Here is a 17,898-nt window from a genome sequence, read left to right on the forward strand (position 1 = left end):
TAAATATTAAATGCCTAAAAGCAAAAGGATGTTGTAGGAAAGTTGCAAGTAACAAAGCATTCACAACAACTGAAGTGACTATCAAGAGTTCTCTGAAATTACTTACTTCTCAATGGGTAGAACATGTGGACCAGAAATGGAGTAACGATATAGAAAGGTAAGAAACTTCTTGAAAGCATCAAAGAAAGGCCAGTGAGAGAGCAGGCAGATACATTTGTTTGTCTGAACTGTTCTGCATGCATCTGACTTGCCCTCGACACCAGCTGCTAATCCTAGTTGAGATTTTTGTTTCTCAGTCAGATTCTCTTCAGGGTACAGCTCATAAAACTGAATAGCAGCACCATATACCTGGGGGGGGAAAAAAAAACAAAACAAAACAAAAAAACACACATAGTTTAAAGTGAATACAGTGGCCTAAATCTTCAAAGTAACCTAACAAACCCCAAACCAGCAAAGAAATCAAGTCTATGTTATTGACTAGAAAGCTAAATTAACGCATCATCTTTTTCAGTAACATTCTTATGGCTGTGAAAATCCAGACAATCTATTATTTATTTAAAATTCTTAAAGCCATAAGAGTAATTTAAGAAATAATTTAAATAAGACAGAAAAATGATGATTATACAGAGTAGAACTACAGTCAATTGCTTCTAGAATTGCCTTTTAAGCTATTTTAGGATTCCTTTGTAGGCAACTCAAAGCAGTATTCCTTCGAAATTGTATGAACTTTATAGGACAAGCACATGCTTGCAAAGCTATTTACATGTTCGTAAAAAAAAAAAAAAATCCTGACTACATGTACATACAAGTATACTACATTTTTCTTTTTTAAAGCTCTGTAATTTCACAGAGCTAACAAGATAGGAAAGCAAAGGAGGACGAGTTTGTACGATCAACAGCCCAGCAGTGAAATAAATGCAAGTCACCTTTCACTTTAATAGTCTTTCAATGCAGCCAAAATGAATATATTCATGTTTGGCTACAAATATACCCACTATCATTGTTCCAAACAGATATGCAACCGATTTCTTTTGTTGTTTAATTCACTTTATGTATGATAAATATCTGTGTCTTTGTAAAGCTTTTAGATACCTTTTCTGCAGAAGCTCCAGTTAGTACAAATGTAGAAAAAACTGGCAGGGGATATTTACTGTTAGATGGCCAACATTCAATTGTTGCACCCATAGGCAGACAAAAGAGAGGCACAGATTCTGGTAATGGGAATGACTCATAATCTTCTTCTGGATATCTGCATATTAAACCTATAAAGGCAAGTTGTAAATAAGCAGTTACGGAAGTAACAGCGGAAGCCAATTTGTATCAACTCATTCCATAAAAGCACACCCATAAAATTGTATACGGGCATATACTCATTTCAGGAGATCAGTAAAGAAAAACTGTAAATCATCACGCCAAAAGTACATCCAGAAAGGGGTAGCATGCTCCCTAATGTCCAAAGGGAAACCACCGGCTTAGAATCCCAGCACTCAATTCTTAATTCCTACTCTAGAACCTATTCATAACTATTTTCTCTTTTTCTGTTCACAGGCTATGTACATCATAGTTATTATTATATTAGTTCACATTCATCACTAGTATGATTAAAAATTTAAAATTTAGTAAAAAAAACATTAATCTGAAAAATTGAGAAATAAGACTGATGCTTTTATCATGACATGAATCAGTTTTGCCAACGAAAAATTTCCAGAAAAATGTGATAATGGAAACGTTTGATACAACATATTTTCTGGAGATCTATAGAACTGAACCAATTAATTATGCTGATCCAACTCAGTTGAAGAGTCAGCTTATGTGGTATCAGACTAATGTTTTAGACAATTTTAAACATAGCCGTAGAGCACAAAGTTCTGAAGTAAAGGCTCTTAGGATATAACTCTTCAATTACATTGTATGTTTGTAGCAATATATCCTTTCTTACTGCCAATCTAGGGGACTGCAAATTTGGGGGGGGTGGGGGGGGGGGAAATGTATGCAGTGAAAGTGAGCAGCAGATGTTGGGCAAGATGATCTCCAGAGGTCACTTCCAACCTCAGCTACTCTGTGATTCTATGAAATATTAGTAAACAGTATGAACTGATAATCAAAAAGGATGGTCTTTCAAGCAGCAAAAATTTGTGCAAATTACTACCAGAGGTGGCATTTTTAATTTTTATTTGTTTACAAACTTACTATGCACCTTTCAGCCACACCCGAACAATTGTGGTTTACAGAAAGCAGCTGTCCCAGAAGAATACAAGTGCACTAAAATTTAAGTCTGATTCATACTCATGATTTACACTCAAATGAAACCAAGGGTTTTAAAAGCCCATGTTTCATCAGATCCACAGTGAATCCACTCCTGTCTGATAAACAAAACAATAAAATAAAAATGATACACAATCCAAAAATACTTTAGAGAGCTTAATCCCCCGTTTAATGCACTGAAGAAGTCCACAGTATTATTTGAAATGTTTCTTAAAGTGATCACAAACAATATATTGAATAATTTCCATGGTAAAGTATTTTCTTCACTACATAAATACATCCATGACAGACAGTTACCAGTAGTAACAACAAGGGTGGGAGACATACAGGCTTGTAGAAACCTACCAAAAAAAGCAACTGAGCTTTCCATTACAGGCAAATTAAGATAAAGAGTCATGACAATTCTAAGGCTTACTCTAGGACAGTATTTTAAGAGGGATCTTCAGGGGAAGATTGATTTTTAGATAATGTCAGGACAGTGTCTGTGTTCAAATAATTCTAATGTACATTACAAATAAGCTTGCACATTTTTAACTGAAAATTAAAAGAGCTAAATGGTAGTTACATACCAGCTTTATATGATATGGTGTTGGTTTTTGCCACAGACTTTTTATAACATAAATATACTGCTGAGCCCCACTGTAAAACAAAAGTAATTATTGGATTACTTGACAAAGTATAAAAGGATGTAACACAAGAGATTTGGAAAAAAATTTTCTTTAGCTGCAAAAATATTGTAACATACATACAAAGATGTGGAACATTAAGTTGCAGGAACTGGGGTCTGATACAGTATCCTTTCTGACAGTGGCCACAAACAGCTAACTGAAAGAAAAGTCCTAATGTTCGCTTTGCAATAGCCAATCCATGGTAGGCCTCAGTCTGACCTCTAAGACTGAATTTGTTTATAGACCAAAGCACAAGATCTATAAATTCTTCTCCAAAAAATCTGCTAAAATAACTTTAGAACTCCAAGTACAATCGTTATCCATATTTATATTTAAATCTTTTTACATCTTGTTAAACTTCCGGCTTACACAGACACACACCTCCTAATAATTTCCTTTTCTGTGCCAGTATTTTTATTTTAATCATGCTAATCTTGAAGCCTAATTGATCTTCTGTGAAGCATTTCAGCATTATGTCATAGTTTTGCAACTTCTAAACAACAATTTCCTTTCTGGTATTGATAACATTTTTGTAAGTTCTCAATTCCTGGACATGCAAATAAAGAAAACAGGAAGGTCCCAGAATGGAAAAGAAGTGTACCCTCCAAGTGCACACATAGCTTTTAGGGATGGAAGAAAGATACAATAATTTACATGAGACAGTACTCTTATATCCCAATCAATATAGGGATTGGTAGAACTGAAAAATCTATTTATTAATATCCACAGGTATTTATTCAAGTACATAAAAAGAAGTATAGAAACATTTCCAGGGTATCTTTCATGTGATACCTTGTTGCATATGCAGTCAGCATCCTCTTTAGTATGTCTGCTTTAGAGGATCCTACAAAAACCAGGATACAAGGCTGCAGAGTCAACAAGGAGGTATCTAAAAATTAAGTTTTTCAAAACAAATTACTGTGATGCCTGTGTATTTTACTGGATTTTTTTAGTTTTACAGCCATATTAATCCATACCCATTAACTACAGCCAGTGGTATTTCAACATCGCTTAAATGCAACTTTCTTCTGAGAAAGAGTCTGTAAAACTACTGAGGGGACTATGATACCTCTTATAAAAGAATGCTATAGATAATGGAGGAGTTTAAAACAAAATAAAAAAACAATTCTTAGGTACAGAATTCTCATGTCAGTAGTAAAATCAATATCAGGAATAACTGCATCAGTAAAACACTAGTTTTACACAGAGTGGCATAAGAAGTTCTACATAAGAGGTTCTGAGGACTAACCCAAAGCTGCTGAAGTCAGCATTTCTAGGCCAATACTAAAACAACTGTCCAAGCAGGAACAAAGCAACGTAATCCTCCAACTCTTCCATAACTTGATTTATCGTCAGAAAGTAATTATCAAAGTTATTCAACAGGCACTCTCAGATTGACATAAATCCCAAATATTACATCACTAAATATCAAGTGTTCAAAATCCAGATTGTGAATCTTACCATGCTATTATTAAGATTCTTGTCAACTTTGCAGAATGTATGTGGAGGGGTTTCTCCTTTACTTGGTATGATGATACATATATCTGTAACAGCCAACGTGTTCTGTGTCATGTTTTCAGATGCTCTTCGGTAAGTGACATACACCCTTTGTGATGAGGCACTCCCACTAATATTAGCAGCTCGACCATACGGAGTAGTTTGAATTATTTCACAACCTTGTTTCACTCTCTCTTTCCCATCATATAATACTCTAGTTAAAAATGAAAGGAACAAAAGTCAAAAGGCACTTTAAAAAAATCATTCTGAATACTAATCCAAAATTATAACTGAATAGTACTATTTCAACCACTGCTGTTGTCTAATTTCTGATCAAAACATACTTTTACTGAAAAGTTCAGGTCACATTGTATCAAATTGTATTACAACATAAAAGCTCTATGATGAAACTAGGCTGACTTTCCTCATGTATAATTGCTCTTTAACGTTCTGTTTGCTGCAAAATAGTATTCCTTTCAATTCTATTAAAGATTCATCGCCCGATCCCAAGAACATTATACAACTCACTTCTCATTTCACTCTGTCTGAAATAGTTTATACACCTTATCCCACCCAAAATTGGGAGTAAGTTACACTGAAAATTATTATAAATTGCTTTGAAATCTCAATGTGCAAAGGGTAACAATTTAAATTTCAATTAGCATGCATTTTGCCTACAGTATGGCATTACCTATACACAGGTCAACAACAATCTTCCTGCTGAGTTTTCAGTATATGGAAAATGGGTATAAAGCTGGCTTATTGGAATATTTGCTCATTAATCACATAGAACTGCCAAAATCACCTGCAGTAACAAAAAAAAGCACTCACCCCAAATCAGTAAGCGGGGGCTTATCCCTTCCTCTACGATAACAAAGGTATATTTGTGGTCCTACAAGACTCCCATTATTGAGATCTGCAGAGAGCCCTGACTGAGTAACATCTATGCATTTATATCCTCGAGGAACTTCCTCCCCCAGAGATTTAATAATTACTGTTACATCTGTAATAGGTTCTTTCGGTTTAGCAATTTTATGGCAAGCATCATTAAAGTGGATTTCTTCCTCTAGTGGTTTTGAAGTATCTGTTAATCCTGCGACAACAAAGTAGTCAGCAACACGAGCCCCTTTGTCTTCCATCTTCCATTACAAGATGTCGTATCTGGTAAGAAAGAAATATACACTAACATTTTTAGAAGAAATTATAGAATATATCAGAAATAATCAAATAATATTGTTAAAATACAAGTTTGCAACAATATAAATGAAAACAAAACAGGAGAACACACACAAAAAAATAGTAAAATCCATTATCAGATCATGCAACTTCTTTGTAACTTTTTCTAATTACCTTCTTGACCCATTTGAAATTCTGAGCCATGATCATTACTGTTACATGTTAATCTTGGCTTTATCATGTAAAGAACAGAAGAGCCAAGCAGCTTCCTTTTGTTAACTTACACACCATAGTAGCTGAACCAACAGCAACAATGACATCAAAATACTGCGCAAAGTTTTGCAAATAACTCATTATTTAAAGCTCACTGCTGAGCTTTAAATAATGTACGAGTTCTTACATATTTAGCATATAGACTATTACTCTACTCTGTTTACAACAGCAGTAGATTTGGGGTATGATCTACAATTAATTTACTTCCCAAATATTAAATGCATGCAAAGGCTGCCCTGATTACTCTAAGGATACAACTATAGCATCTGAAACCATCTCATGCTATGGACTTTTACTCCAAGCTCCAGCCTTGGTATTTGATGTATTTTTGCATGCTAGGAGTTGGTGCCAATTTCATAACGTTTTGGGATTCTGATCCTTGATATACAACCAAGTCAAAGCCAGTTTTTATATAACATTTAAACCAAGTCACCTTTAATGGTCTGTAGGCCACTGTAAAATCAAAACACTCAAGCCCACATGAAATTTTTCATAATAGGAGAGCCAAATTGTATTGGGAAACCACATCTTTCCTTCCTAGAATATATTGATACTGAATTCTTTACATATCACCTTTTTGCAGAGTGTTTTGCAGAGTTTTACTGCAGGAGAAACTGCAGCAATAGAGCAGTTCCAAGAGCCTGCTAATATTCAACAGCTTAGTAAGCGTAGAGTTCAAAATATAATTTAAATGGTTGGTAGAAGACTTAAATTTCATGTTGCCTTTACTTTGCACAGTATTTTCTACCAATGCTGTAAAATAACTTTAGCCTGTGCTGAAATTCAATCTGTATGATGAAGGGATGGCCTGAAATCAATGCAGTGTGTTACCTATTAGGAGATTTAGCTCCCCCTTTACCAGATGTACTCTTGTACATCATTGGGAAGCCAGTTAAAGTCAATGTCTTATTCGATAGCCTAAATTTGCAAATAAAAAAATGCTTTCAGACAAGATGTTCTGCTCTTTATCACAGAACTTGGGGAAATGTTACTTCTATAGGTCACCTAAAATACGCTGGAACCTCGCTAAAGTAGTTTCAAAAACTCTACTGCCATTAAGTTCCACAATTTTTAAACCAGACAAGCTATTCAAATTTCCTTCTTGCTGAATTAATTTTGAGTGAAAAGTTTTATTGCAGGAGAAACTGCAGCAATAGAGCAGTTCCAAGAGTCTGCTAATATTCAATAGCTTAGTAAGCGTAGAGTTCAAAATACAATTTAAATGTTTGGTAGAAGACTTGAATTTCATGTTGCTTATTTTGGCCACTTTATTTCCCTTTATTTTCTACTCCAGATGGTAAGTATTAAGTCTAATCAAACTTTATACTATCACACTTTTTGGATTTTACCAACAAATATTCGTTAAAGGCAGCAAAATAAATTCAGACATCTCCTACTGGAAATTAAGGTAATTATGTCCAAGGTCAATACTGTGCCTCTAATCTAATTTTTCCAAGCTGACCTCAGATTTCTACCACCTGTCCCTGCTCAGGAAAGGGAAATGACAACCTGAATCTGATCACCACTATCAACTCTAACAATCAGTGTAAGAAATAATTCCCTTCTTCCCCTTCTACTATTTTGTAGCTTGTCTGTATTTTGCTGGAGTAACTTGACTTGACTAGCTTAAAAGCTGCAAGAAAATTGAGAATCTTTTTTTATTTTAAGGTTATTTCCATTATTGAAGAAAAACAATAGTAAAAAAAAACAAGCTATCTGAAATTTTCTTGCTTATTAAACATGTGGAAAGAAATATGAAGCACTTTATTGTTTTCTAGTAATCATATGTTCTATAGTCAGCTTATAGCGGTATAACAGTTTGTAAATAATCATTCAGACTTTTCTGAGAGAAGACAGGACATAAGCTTAGTTTGGTAGCTAAGTTAAATTGAATTCAGCTGTTTCAAAGATATTCAGAATATGATATTCAGCTAGCAGTATGAGAATAGTGATTACAAATTCAAACTTTCCCTTGAGTAATATATCCAAAGACATACAAATTTAACCATGGCACATGCATATTATTTAACTGTACAGTGTACAGCAAAACCAGAATAGGCTAGCTACAAATACATAAAGAAAAGTTTAATAAAGCACCTTTGAACTCTAACTAAATAGTAATATTTAAGCTAATGCAATTATGTTATAAATATTTTATAACATAACAATTTTCTGTAGAAAACTTACCTATGCCATATTGACTTTCAACCATCTCAAAAACAGTTCTCAGAACAGATCTCTAATAACTCACAGTCACTCCAAACCAATGAATAAACTCTTGCAGATTTTTTTAAAGCTACAAATACATTGCACAGGCATCCGTTTTTACTAAGTTAAAAAGATGTATCAGAGCTTTAGTTGCTTTAAAAAAGTTGCATCATTTGCGTATACACCAAGAAATGTAGAAAAGCCAAACACTCCTCTCTCCTAGCAGGGAGGAAGGGAGGGAGGGAGTTGGCTAAGGAAGTTACCAACAAGGCAATTTAAGCTCAATGCTTACCCCATCACAAGTTCTGGCAAAAGAAGTTTTCCGTTAAATAAAAAGGAAAAGGAAAAAAGAGTGAGCAAGAGCGTGCGCATGCTGGCGCACTGGAAGTTGCAACTCCTACTGCTGCATATATCAAAGAGGCTGCTGTAACCACAGGTTCGCTATAAAGCGGCAGACAGCAACACAAATCTGAACTTCACCTTGAAAATTCAGAGTTAGGAAGTGTCCAACCTTTTTGAGTGAATATATCATTTTTCATTCAAATAGTATTGGAGTGGAATACATTTCAACTTCTCCCCTACTATATAACCAGAAACGCTTAGTATACCCCACATGTGCAAGCAGCAACAGTTCCGATGCTTCCCGGAAGTACAGTTCACTCTGCAAACACTATACTTTTTCCAAGGAAAAAATACTAACAATTCATACAACCTGCTGTTAGCCATAGGCCTTCACAGAGATAACATGCAAGTGGGCTCCAGACCAGAAGAACTGCTCTGGCAGTGAGAGCTTCTTTCCAGAAGCCAGCTTTCCCAGACAGCTGAAAGGGCCTTACTTTTACACTTGCTGCACGTGCAAGATTTACACCACTCTGCAAMAGATGGCAGTAAGGACCAGGCAAGCCCATCAGAACATGCTTCACCAGCTCACCTCTGACACACAGAAACAAATTATCTCCCTTTCTCCATTCCCATTCCTTCCTACATTTTCCTTTAAGAATATTGAACAGCTTATTAATTTGAGTTCTCTGTTAAGATCCTCACTACAGCTATCTAAAGCTGGAGATGTTTTAGTTCGTTAACCTGATTCCAAAGCAATGTTCTGTTTGTAAACCAGGAACGAACATCTCCTAGGGTAGGTTGGAACTTAAGCAGGGTACTGGAATACACCTTTTCAAAAAGGGTTTAAAATTTCATTAAACAGTAATGAAGTCCCCAAAAGCATTCATCATGCATCACACTCCAAGAACTTTCTTCCTCCAACCATACACAAAGTGGATGAGTGACACACAAATCAGTGACCAGTTATTTAATTTGGCAGTAAAGTTCTAACAGCCCCAACACTTCAAATAGCCTTAGTGGGACTGACTGATCCAGTTAATTTCATTTTGCTCTTGCATGATTAGCCTCAAAATTGCTGTGTATAGGCAGAATAATTCAAGATAATATTGCAGCACATGAATGAGGCTATTTCAGCCATGACATTGCACAAATCATGACAGCTCGACAATCTAGGAAGTCTGCAAATAGTTGCAATTACTTGGGAAAAAAGCTTCACCACTTCCCTGTGCATTCAAATTGCCTGTCAGATCTGGAAGATAAGCCATTTCTTCCTGTATTTTCTTCATAGCAAGTGAACAATCCTGGAAGCAACTAAAATAAAAGCACCTCAAACATTACAGGAATTCTCTCAAAATCAGAACAGAAGTCTGTTAAAAAACTCTTTCCATTTCTTCCCTACCTTCTCATCAGGGCATTTCTTCTACACTTCACTCCTCTTGCTCCTAGCCAGGCCTTGACAAAGAGACTTCTTGTTAAAGTTTCATTCCCTACAGACATAATAAAAAACCAAAAATTAAACAGCATGCAATTTTGTTGAAACTTATTACACACTCTAATGCACCAGTCACATTGAATGAGCATTGTGATTTGCTTTAAGATGCACTTGCTAAGATAAGATTGCATGTCACCTAACTATTAAAAATGTATATGAAACCATGTTTTAACTTAAAAACAAAATATTTAAGTCTTGTGCTATATTGACATTTCAGAATTGTCAAATAATACATTTAATGCTTTAAAATAAACAATCAAAATAAACAGAACAATGTTTATCTGAGCTAGCCAAATGACTTGAACTCTTCCACTATTTTCTGATGATAATGTAAATACTTTCCACATTGGTTCAGAGAAGATGTTAGCCAGCTATGGAAGTGCCTCTTTGTTTAGCCCAATAACCTTTCAAAGTCTATTTTAAAACACCACTACTCTTTGCACTATTCTGATATTTGAGCAGATCCTTCTCACTCAACTATCAACAATATACACCTACTCTTATCATCTAGCCACCTTAATTCCTCTGTCTTCCTACTATACTTAGACTCTTCTTGCTATTTACTGTCACAATAAACAATTTTTCTTCAGATATGATACACTTAGCTTTTTATCTCACTATTTTCCTCAATTACAACTTCCACTTTTAAATATCAGTATCATTACAGCTAACTTGATCTTGTGCTTTCCGTTCAGGCATGTACATGCCTCTGAAGCACAGGCTTTCCACCATGATTCAGAAGAGTACTTCACAAGCAACACTCAGTCTTTTGCCAAGAACTACTCACAGTTAGCATCAGTAAGGCTGTAGTCAAAAAACTCCCAAAATCCAACCAACCAACCAAAAAAAAAAACAGAGGAAAAAAATTGTCTGAAATGAGCCCTCCACTTGCCAAGTTCTGAAGTACATCCTTAGAAGATTAGTGTCAGAAAAGACAAATTAGGAACTGAAAGGGTATTTGCTTCCATTCCTGAAGTTAAAATTTTTGAGAAAAAAAGCACCATAGTAGATTATCAGAAATATGTTTGGGGGAACACAAAGTTCAAGGTTTTATTCAAAGTTTCAAAATACAAGGTAACTTATTTCATATCATGTAAAAGCAATCAACGTTTTTACATTGATGCTTCTACAGCACAGAGTGCAGGATGATAACCCAGACAGTGAATCCAACCCTTGGTTAAGTCTTACTAATTGATAGCACCAACTCTCTAGTACCTGGCTTGTAAACACTTTTAAACAAGACTACAAAATGGGAAAGCATGCAATAAGAGCACTACATGTTTCATCCGGTAACCTTCAGATCTGTAACATAAAGCGTCCAAGAGAAGAACGTGGAATCTCATTTCATGTATCACCAGGACACTTGCAAGTCTAATAAATAAGCAGCATCAAACATGAGTAATTTCCCTGAAGACACTTAAAAATGCATTATCTAGCCAAATACCTTGAAAATCAATGAGAAAAGTTAAGGGTCAGGGGTGGAGGGATAAAGAGGGAAAAAAAAACAAAAACCAAAAAACAAAAAAACAACATTTAAGCATTACAAGGAACACAGTAAATACTGCTGCCAGCATACTTGTGGCTATGTCTTACTGTATTTTAGCCTTTGCAATTAGGAGGGCATGCCTTCCCCACAACTGGATGTAGATGATTACTTGATAGATGGAGGACAACAAACTAATTGTAAATACAGAAGATCTACTCCTTCACTTTGAGAAATATATCATCACTCCCATACAGCAGGCACCATATATATATATAAAAAATGTAGAACACTTTCTTTTCTTCAGATTTCCTGCTAATACAGTTTAACAAGCAACAGCAGCTGGGAAAAAAATCACTAATAAATAGAGTTCAAGTGATCACTGGCACTACCTTTTAGAGACTATCACATACATCTGCACTCAGTAAGGATAGACAATACAGGAATTAACAAGAAGCCACTAGCTTCCACTGAGCTCCCTTCAATTCAGTGATGTATCAGTAGCAGCACTACTAAGAAAAATACTGGTATATGAAAAAAAACATTGTTCGGCTGCTACATTGCTAGACCAGAATTGCTGTTAAATTTTTGTAGGCCTGTTCACAACTTCATACCTCCTCATAGTCAATACACTAATTAAAACAGCAGTGGAGACAATCAGGAGAGCTGCAGAAAACTTGGCACCAACGGGTCTCTAAGAGGTGCCTGGGAAACAGAAAAGTGCTGGGTAAGAGCTCAGGGAACAGAACACAGGACAATGAGTTTGGGAGCAGCAAATAGGAACGAAGGCCAAAAACTGAAGGATAGGCAGATTTGTTCAGCAGGGCCTAGGACAAATAAAAATCAGGGTTAAACTGAGAGGCTAATCAAGATTCAGTGGGATTGCTGCAGTGAATCAACAAGAATTGGCCATCTAGAATATCAAAGCTGAAAGGAGGAAGCAGCAGAATAACTTGACAGAGAGGAAGCAGGAAGGAAGAGGTTTCATGCCAAGGGAGAGATCAGGCATTTTGCATGTCTTCCATACGTTCCACAATCACCCACCAATTCATCCGCTCTTCAACGCTCTCACTAAAAGGGTTGACTGAGAGTCTGCCACTGCTTAGTGCTCATTACAGTTGCACCACAGCAAAATTCCATGACATTCAACCTTATCTACAGAAATTCAAAAAGTGATGCTCAAGTATCCCATGAGATGCACGACACACAAATCTTAACAAGGCTGGTTTTAAAACTTCAATTTTTTTCATTTTAAATTACAGCATTCATGRCCAGAAATGACAACTTAAGAAAGTTTCTGAAGTACAACTATGTTTGTAAGGAAGGCTGTAGAAATTAATATATAGCAAAGGAGGGGGAGGAAAGCCAAGATAAATACTACAAAACGTAAATATTACTCCATCCAAAACACAGTTCAAGAGGGCAGCCTGTCTTTTTTTTTTTTTTTTAAAAACACATAATATTATACAACAACTTTTTACAGGAAAAGTCCCCCAAACTGAATGTTCTCTTTTCCCTGGCACAATAAGCTTCAAAACGCAAAGCTCTCACTGAAATTGTCAGCATGCATTGAAAGACTGTCAGAAAAGTTTTCACTCAGCCATGTTTGGGCATGCATGCTGCTTTCAGGTTAGTTGCACAACCTTCCTCTACCTAAATTACAAAACTGAACTCATGGTAGTGGGGTTCTTTCAAACTTTTTACTGCATTTTAACATCTAGTTTAATCAGTACTTAGAACACTTGACATCTTTTCTGACTCTGGCCAGCAAAAACATCACGACAGGTAGGAAAACTGGACCCAGTCATGCTGTTCCATTCAAAGGTACTGAGCAGACGACATGTATAGTCCTGCAGCTGCAGGGCAGTAACTGCCCTTGGCAGACRTTCTGCACCACACTGGAAAGGTTTAACGGGGTGATAACGCAGACTAATTTGCCTCTCATCTAGTATGTCCAGTTAGCAAAACTGTCACTTTCTACTCCATGGAAAATATTAATGAGAACGTACTTGAATCTCCAGCAGCATAAGTTTATCTGTCCAGCAACATACATTGCTGTGACACAGCTTTCTAGCTAGGTTAGGTATCAAAGTAGTTTAAAACAACATTAAAGTTGTGTTTCCCCCCGATAACCTTAGTAAGTTCACTTATGTGCAATGATATCCTGATGTAACTACATCACTTCAGGAACCCAAAGCTAGCTCAAAATATTTTTCTATAATATAAAACAGACATCCTTCCCCATCTTTTGGGCCAGAGCTATTATATAATTATGCCCTTTAAAGAAAGGCTGAAGTGTATCAAGTCAGAGAGAGTCATCGTACATGCTAAATATTAAGAGAGGAGTACTCAGAGAAGGGTTTGCCCCTAGTGCTCCATCGAATGAATTCTTCATTGTCCTGAATAGGAGACCAGCGTACAAAACAACTACAAAGTCACACAATTYGTTAGAAAATTGCTCCTTTACTGACAGTGCTCTGCTAAGAAAAGAAGCAGTGCTTTGCTCCTTTATTGATTTAATGGACAGTGCTCTGCTAAGATTTTTTTTTTTTTTTTTACTTACAGGAGCTGGACAGGATTGGTTCTTTCACTGTAATTTTACAGTCAAAAATATTATGCAGGCAAACGTGCTGACATATGGAAGCTACCAAAGCTAGACCAGATCCTGATGTCAGTTGTACAACTGTAAATTCAGAATAGCTCTTAAGTCAACAAATTTCTTCTGAAGCTCAATATAACCAAAAGTCAGTCTGGCCTACAGCCCCCTTCTGTTTGGATAATGCTTGCACAAAGAAGAGGAGGTTTCTCTGGGGACTTTTTCATTTGCACAGATGCATTTGCATAGATGCACATGTAATTTATTCAACTCATTTACTGTTTTTTCACCTTTATTTCAGAAAGTTAAAAATAAATATAAATTTAATGTTTACTAATCAAGTTATTAATTATTYTTCCTGACCTCTCCCCCCAAAAAGAAATCAAAACAAATTTTAAAGTGCAGTTAAATAGCGAGGATATAATTGTCTAACTTACTCTTTACACTCCACCTTGCTCTTCACTTCCTATTTTTACATATTACAATTCCTTTTTTTTTTCCACCCCTTCCCCACATGACTGCCTACTTAAATTTCATCTCTCTCAGTCGCTACATTAACCCTCTAACCAATGCTTGAAAGGACACTTTGAAAGGTGAATAACTTGCCATTTAAGAGTAGGAACAAAACTTTCTGAAACCTTTGTTTCTACTTCTCCTCCATGATTTCTTCTGACTATCATTTCTGGCTCTTTAGGGAACCACCAATGACTACTTCTGCACCACAGACTGCTATAGATTAAACCTTTCTGCACCATTCCCTCACATGGCCTTCACTGTACGTTTTCAGTTTTACTGTATAGACCGTGGGGGAACTTTACAAGCGCACATATATCAGCAGAGCATCTTTAGATGAGGCATAGTTGAAACCTGAAATGAAGCACGCCAGAAAACATTCATTATGTAACATAGCAAAAAAAGTGCATCTGCTTTAAGTAATTACTTAGTAAACATCATTGGTAAGAATATCATTTTCAATAGTTGAACAGTTGAGAAACTGAACGGCAGTGATCCATTTACTGTTTAGACATTTATCTCCTACCTGTTAGCTATCCTCAATTAAAGCAAAGCATAACTGCTTCAGCAAATCCTTGCATTTAGTATGGCACAAAATTTGTATTATCATTTATGCCCACAGTAGCAAACATTATTTATATATAGAATAGATGCGTAAGGGAACAGAGGCAGAGCCTCTGTTTCTGCGTTCTTGTCCAAGACCACCCAGCAAGGCTCTGGCAGAAAGATGAGGGAAGAGTGTAACTCAGCTTTCTAAACCACACCACSACCCTTACTTTTCGTGCAAGCACAACCTAACTTTTCTTCAAAGGTAATATAGTTCTTTGGGGGGCGGGGGGTGAGGGGAAAAGGATATTTGTTTTGAGATAGTCAGCATTAAGAAAAATATACTTAAGTATCAGTATATCGGAGAGAATTCTGATTGAGACACTTTAATAAACATGAGAATGAGACTGGAAATATACCAATCCACATTACAAAACATGATGCAATTTAAGACATTTAACCAAATAATAATAATAAAGATATGAAAACTGCTTCTATTTCTTTCCCCTCCAATTAAGTAGTGCAATAGTTCTTTCCAGGAAACTTCAGAACAAACATCTTAAATCCACAGGTCAGGATGTGTCATGACCTGAGCTAACAGTACTCTCTTTGTCGGACTGTAAGATACTTTGAAATCACCAACAACTAAAACATGATGTTTGAACAAGGTTACATCAACTCTTTTTTGTTAAATCCAATGCAAGTTGTGCAACATTTTAGCCTCAGACTTTTTGGTCATGTTGACAACATATTTAAAAATTAAAGTCAGAGTTGAGGAAAGGACAATGAACGAAAAAAAAATCTGCAAGTCTTCATTTCAGCAGTTAGTTAAGATTCAGAAGTTTTGACTAATTATCGTACTAGTTGCTTTCCACAGTGTGCTGCTGTGACTTTAACCACGATTGCAACTGTTCCTACAGCCACTGTTACGAAAAGCATTTCAACCTACTATGACTTGCAAAACTAATTCCAATTCAATTGCTAAGTGCAAAGGAAATGGAAAAGGAACATTGAATATTTAAGTGACACTGCAAACTTCTTTTTCTAATTTTAAAACCTCAAGATTAACAAATGCCGTTATCGTTATTCAGCTTGGTCTAGATAGTCTTCTCTATTGTAGATTCACAAAACAGGTTTTCTATCACACCTTACAGCAGGGATTTACATCAAGATGAATAGATCTTTCAATGCAAAATCCTGCAGATTAAGAATTTCCAGATCTGTTTCCGAACAGTGGTGCCCCACAATTCCTTTGTTAAGAGTGACACAGAGCAGTAGTATTAGATATCTTCCTGACAGGACTTCATTTTCTTCTGTGTAGTTAACAGAACATCAACAGRGGCTCTACACTCAACCTCATTACCTTCCCTTTCAAGCAAGTATCTTAAATACAACTTGGTTATTTATGTAATTCCTAATGCTTGCACCTCATCAGCTATGCTCATGTGAGCCCTACATTACAGGTGAGGCTCTGTTAATTTAATATTTATGCCTGTGCTAATTAATAGTTGATTCTGGCTATATAACTACAAAATTGCTAATAGTGTTATTGACATATGTAGAAATTCCATTAAGTTCCATGCAGCTGTAACATTCAAATAAGAGCAAGCTGTCTGCAAGAAATGTGAAACTGCAACCCTGCTGCTAAAGCAAGTATGAAGACTCAAGTGTATAAATATCCTTACAACTGGAAAACTATTTCTAATAAGCCCATGTTTTACAAAAGGGTCATACTACCTATACTACCTTTTAGCTTACTACTTGCAGAACCAGATCTTATCCTCTGTGGTAGCTTTTAGCGATTTCACTATTTGGAAGAGATTTTTGGGTAAAGCATGCTTTGAAGGAGGAGAAGCTGCTCACAAACTTGAGGAATAAACCTCATCCAACTGGACCCTAATGTTTCTAGATTAAGTAAAATACTGTACTTTGTAGGAGCTCCCTAGGCTATGGAAAAAGCTTAATTTTCCTTGTTCTTTCTATTTTGTATTGTTCCATGCAGCTGATCCCTTTCCCCCCCAAACCAACCACAAAGACTTTAATGTTGTATTTTTGATAATAAAAGAGATTTAATGCAAGTTATGACAACCTCCAAAAGAAACAAACTGCATTTACTAGAGATGTAGTTCTACTTTAATGTGCATTTTAAGTAAGACTACGGATTCCCCAATCCCCTACAACAGGATCAAGTTTCACCAATACTCTAGACACATAAAATCTTAAAAAAGGAGAAAGGGAGACTCTTAAAGCAAGAYTTGTATGTTTGATACACACACCAGAAATAATCCATTTACTCCCCCCTGGCCTTCCCTGGCTAAGGCTAACTCTATTAGTTCTCCTTAAACCACTGCAGRTATTTGCCAAGATTAAATATTTGTGCTTAATCATTCAGAAAGTTAAAGATTATGCACTGTAATGTAACGCTTTTTACAGAAATCTCTAGTTGACCAACAGCTCAAGAAAAAAATGAGAGTAATGAAGTAAAAAGCTGTCCAAAACACTATGCTTTCACTCAGTTAATGCAAAAATTAAGCTTCAGAACTAAGTGCCAAGCCAAGTCCTCATTTCTAGCACACAGACACAGCTTATTTTTAAGCCAACGGTCAGAGATTACCCCAGGCTCACAACCAGAGCTGGGAAGTCATTAAATATCATCACACCCCGGCCAACAAGCTGCGCGGACATCGCGGCGGGAACGGCAATAAAAACGTCAGGGCCACTTCTCACCGCCAGCCCCGACGCGCCGCGCCGGCCCAGCCGCCGCGGCCAAGGGGCGAGTCCGCGGCAAAACGGCGCGCACGCGGCTGGCGGGGGCGCACCGCCCCGCGGCGGGCGCTCG

The 17,898-nt window shown here is 36.4% G+C and overlaps 1 protein-coding gene across 3 annotated transcripts in view; it reads right to left on the reverse strand.

Moving 5' to 3' along the window:
* Positions 1 to 17,898, reverse strand: part of DENND4A (DENN domain containing 4A) — a 53,635-nt gene that overhangs the window by 35,054 nt on the left and 683 nt on the right. For 2 of the 3 annotated variants that reach the window (XM_085305430.1, XM_085305431.1), the window contains exons 2-7: positions 9,829 to 9,916; positions 5,262 to 5,591; positions 4,395 to 4,644; positions 2,835 to 2,904; positions 1,093 to 1,262; positions 107 to 348 (exon numbers count right to left, since the gene is read on the reverse strand). In XM_085305430.1, the coding sequence (XP_085161556.1) occupies positions 107 to 348; positions 1,093 to 1,262; positions 2,835 to 2,904; positions 4,395 to 4,644; positions 5,262 to 5,569 (1,040 nt within the window). In that variant the 5' untranslated portion in view covers positions 5,570 to 5,591; positions 9,829 to 9,916. Of the gene's footprint in view, positions 1 to 106; positions 349 to 1,092; positions 1,263 to 2,834; positions 2,905 to 4,394; positions 4,645 to 5,261; positions 5,592 to 9,828; positions 9,917 to 17,898 lie in introns of those variants that run through there. The other variant, XM_085305432.1, reaches the window with a different exon arrangement.

This window comes from Rhea americana, unplaced genomic scaffold (assembly GCF_003343005.1).
Source record: "Rhea americana isolate MKP2758 unplaced genomic scaffold, rheAme1 scaffold_22, whole genome shotgun sequence".
NCBI classification, from domain to species: Eukaryota; Metazoa; Chordata; class Aves; order Rheiformes; family Rheidae; genus Rhea; species Rhea americana.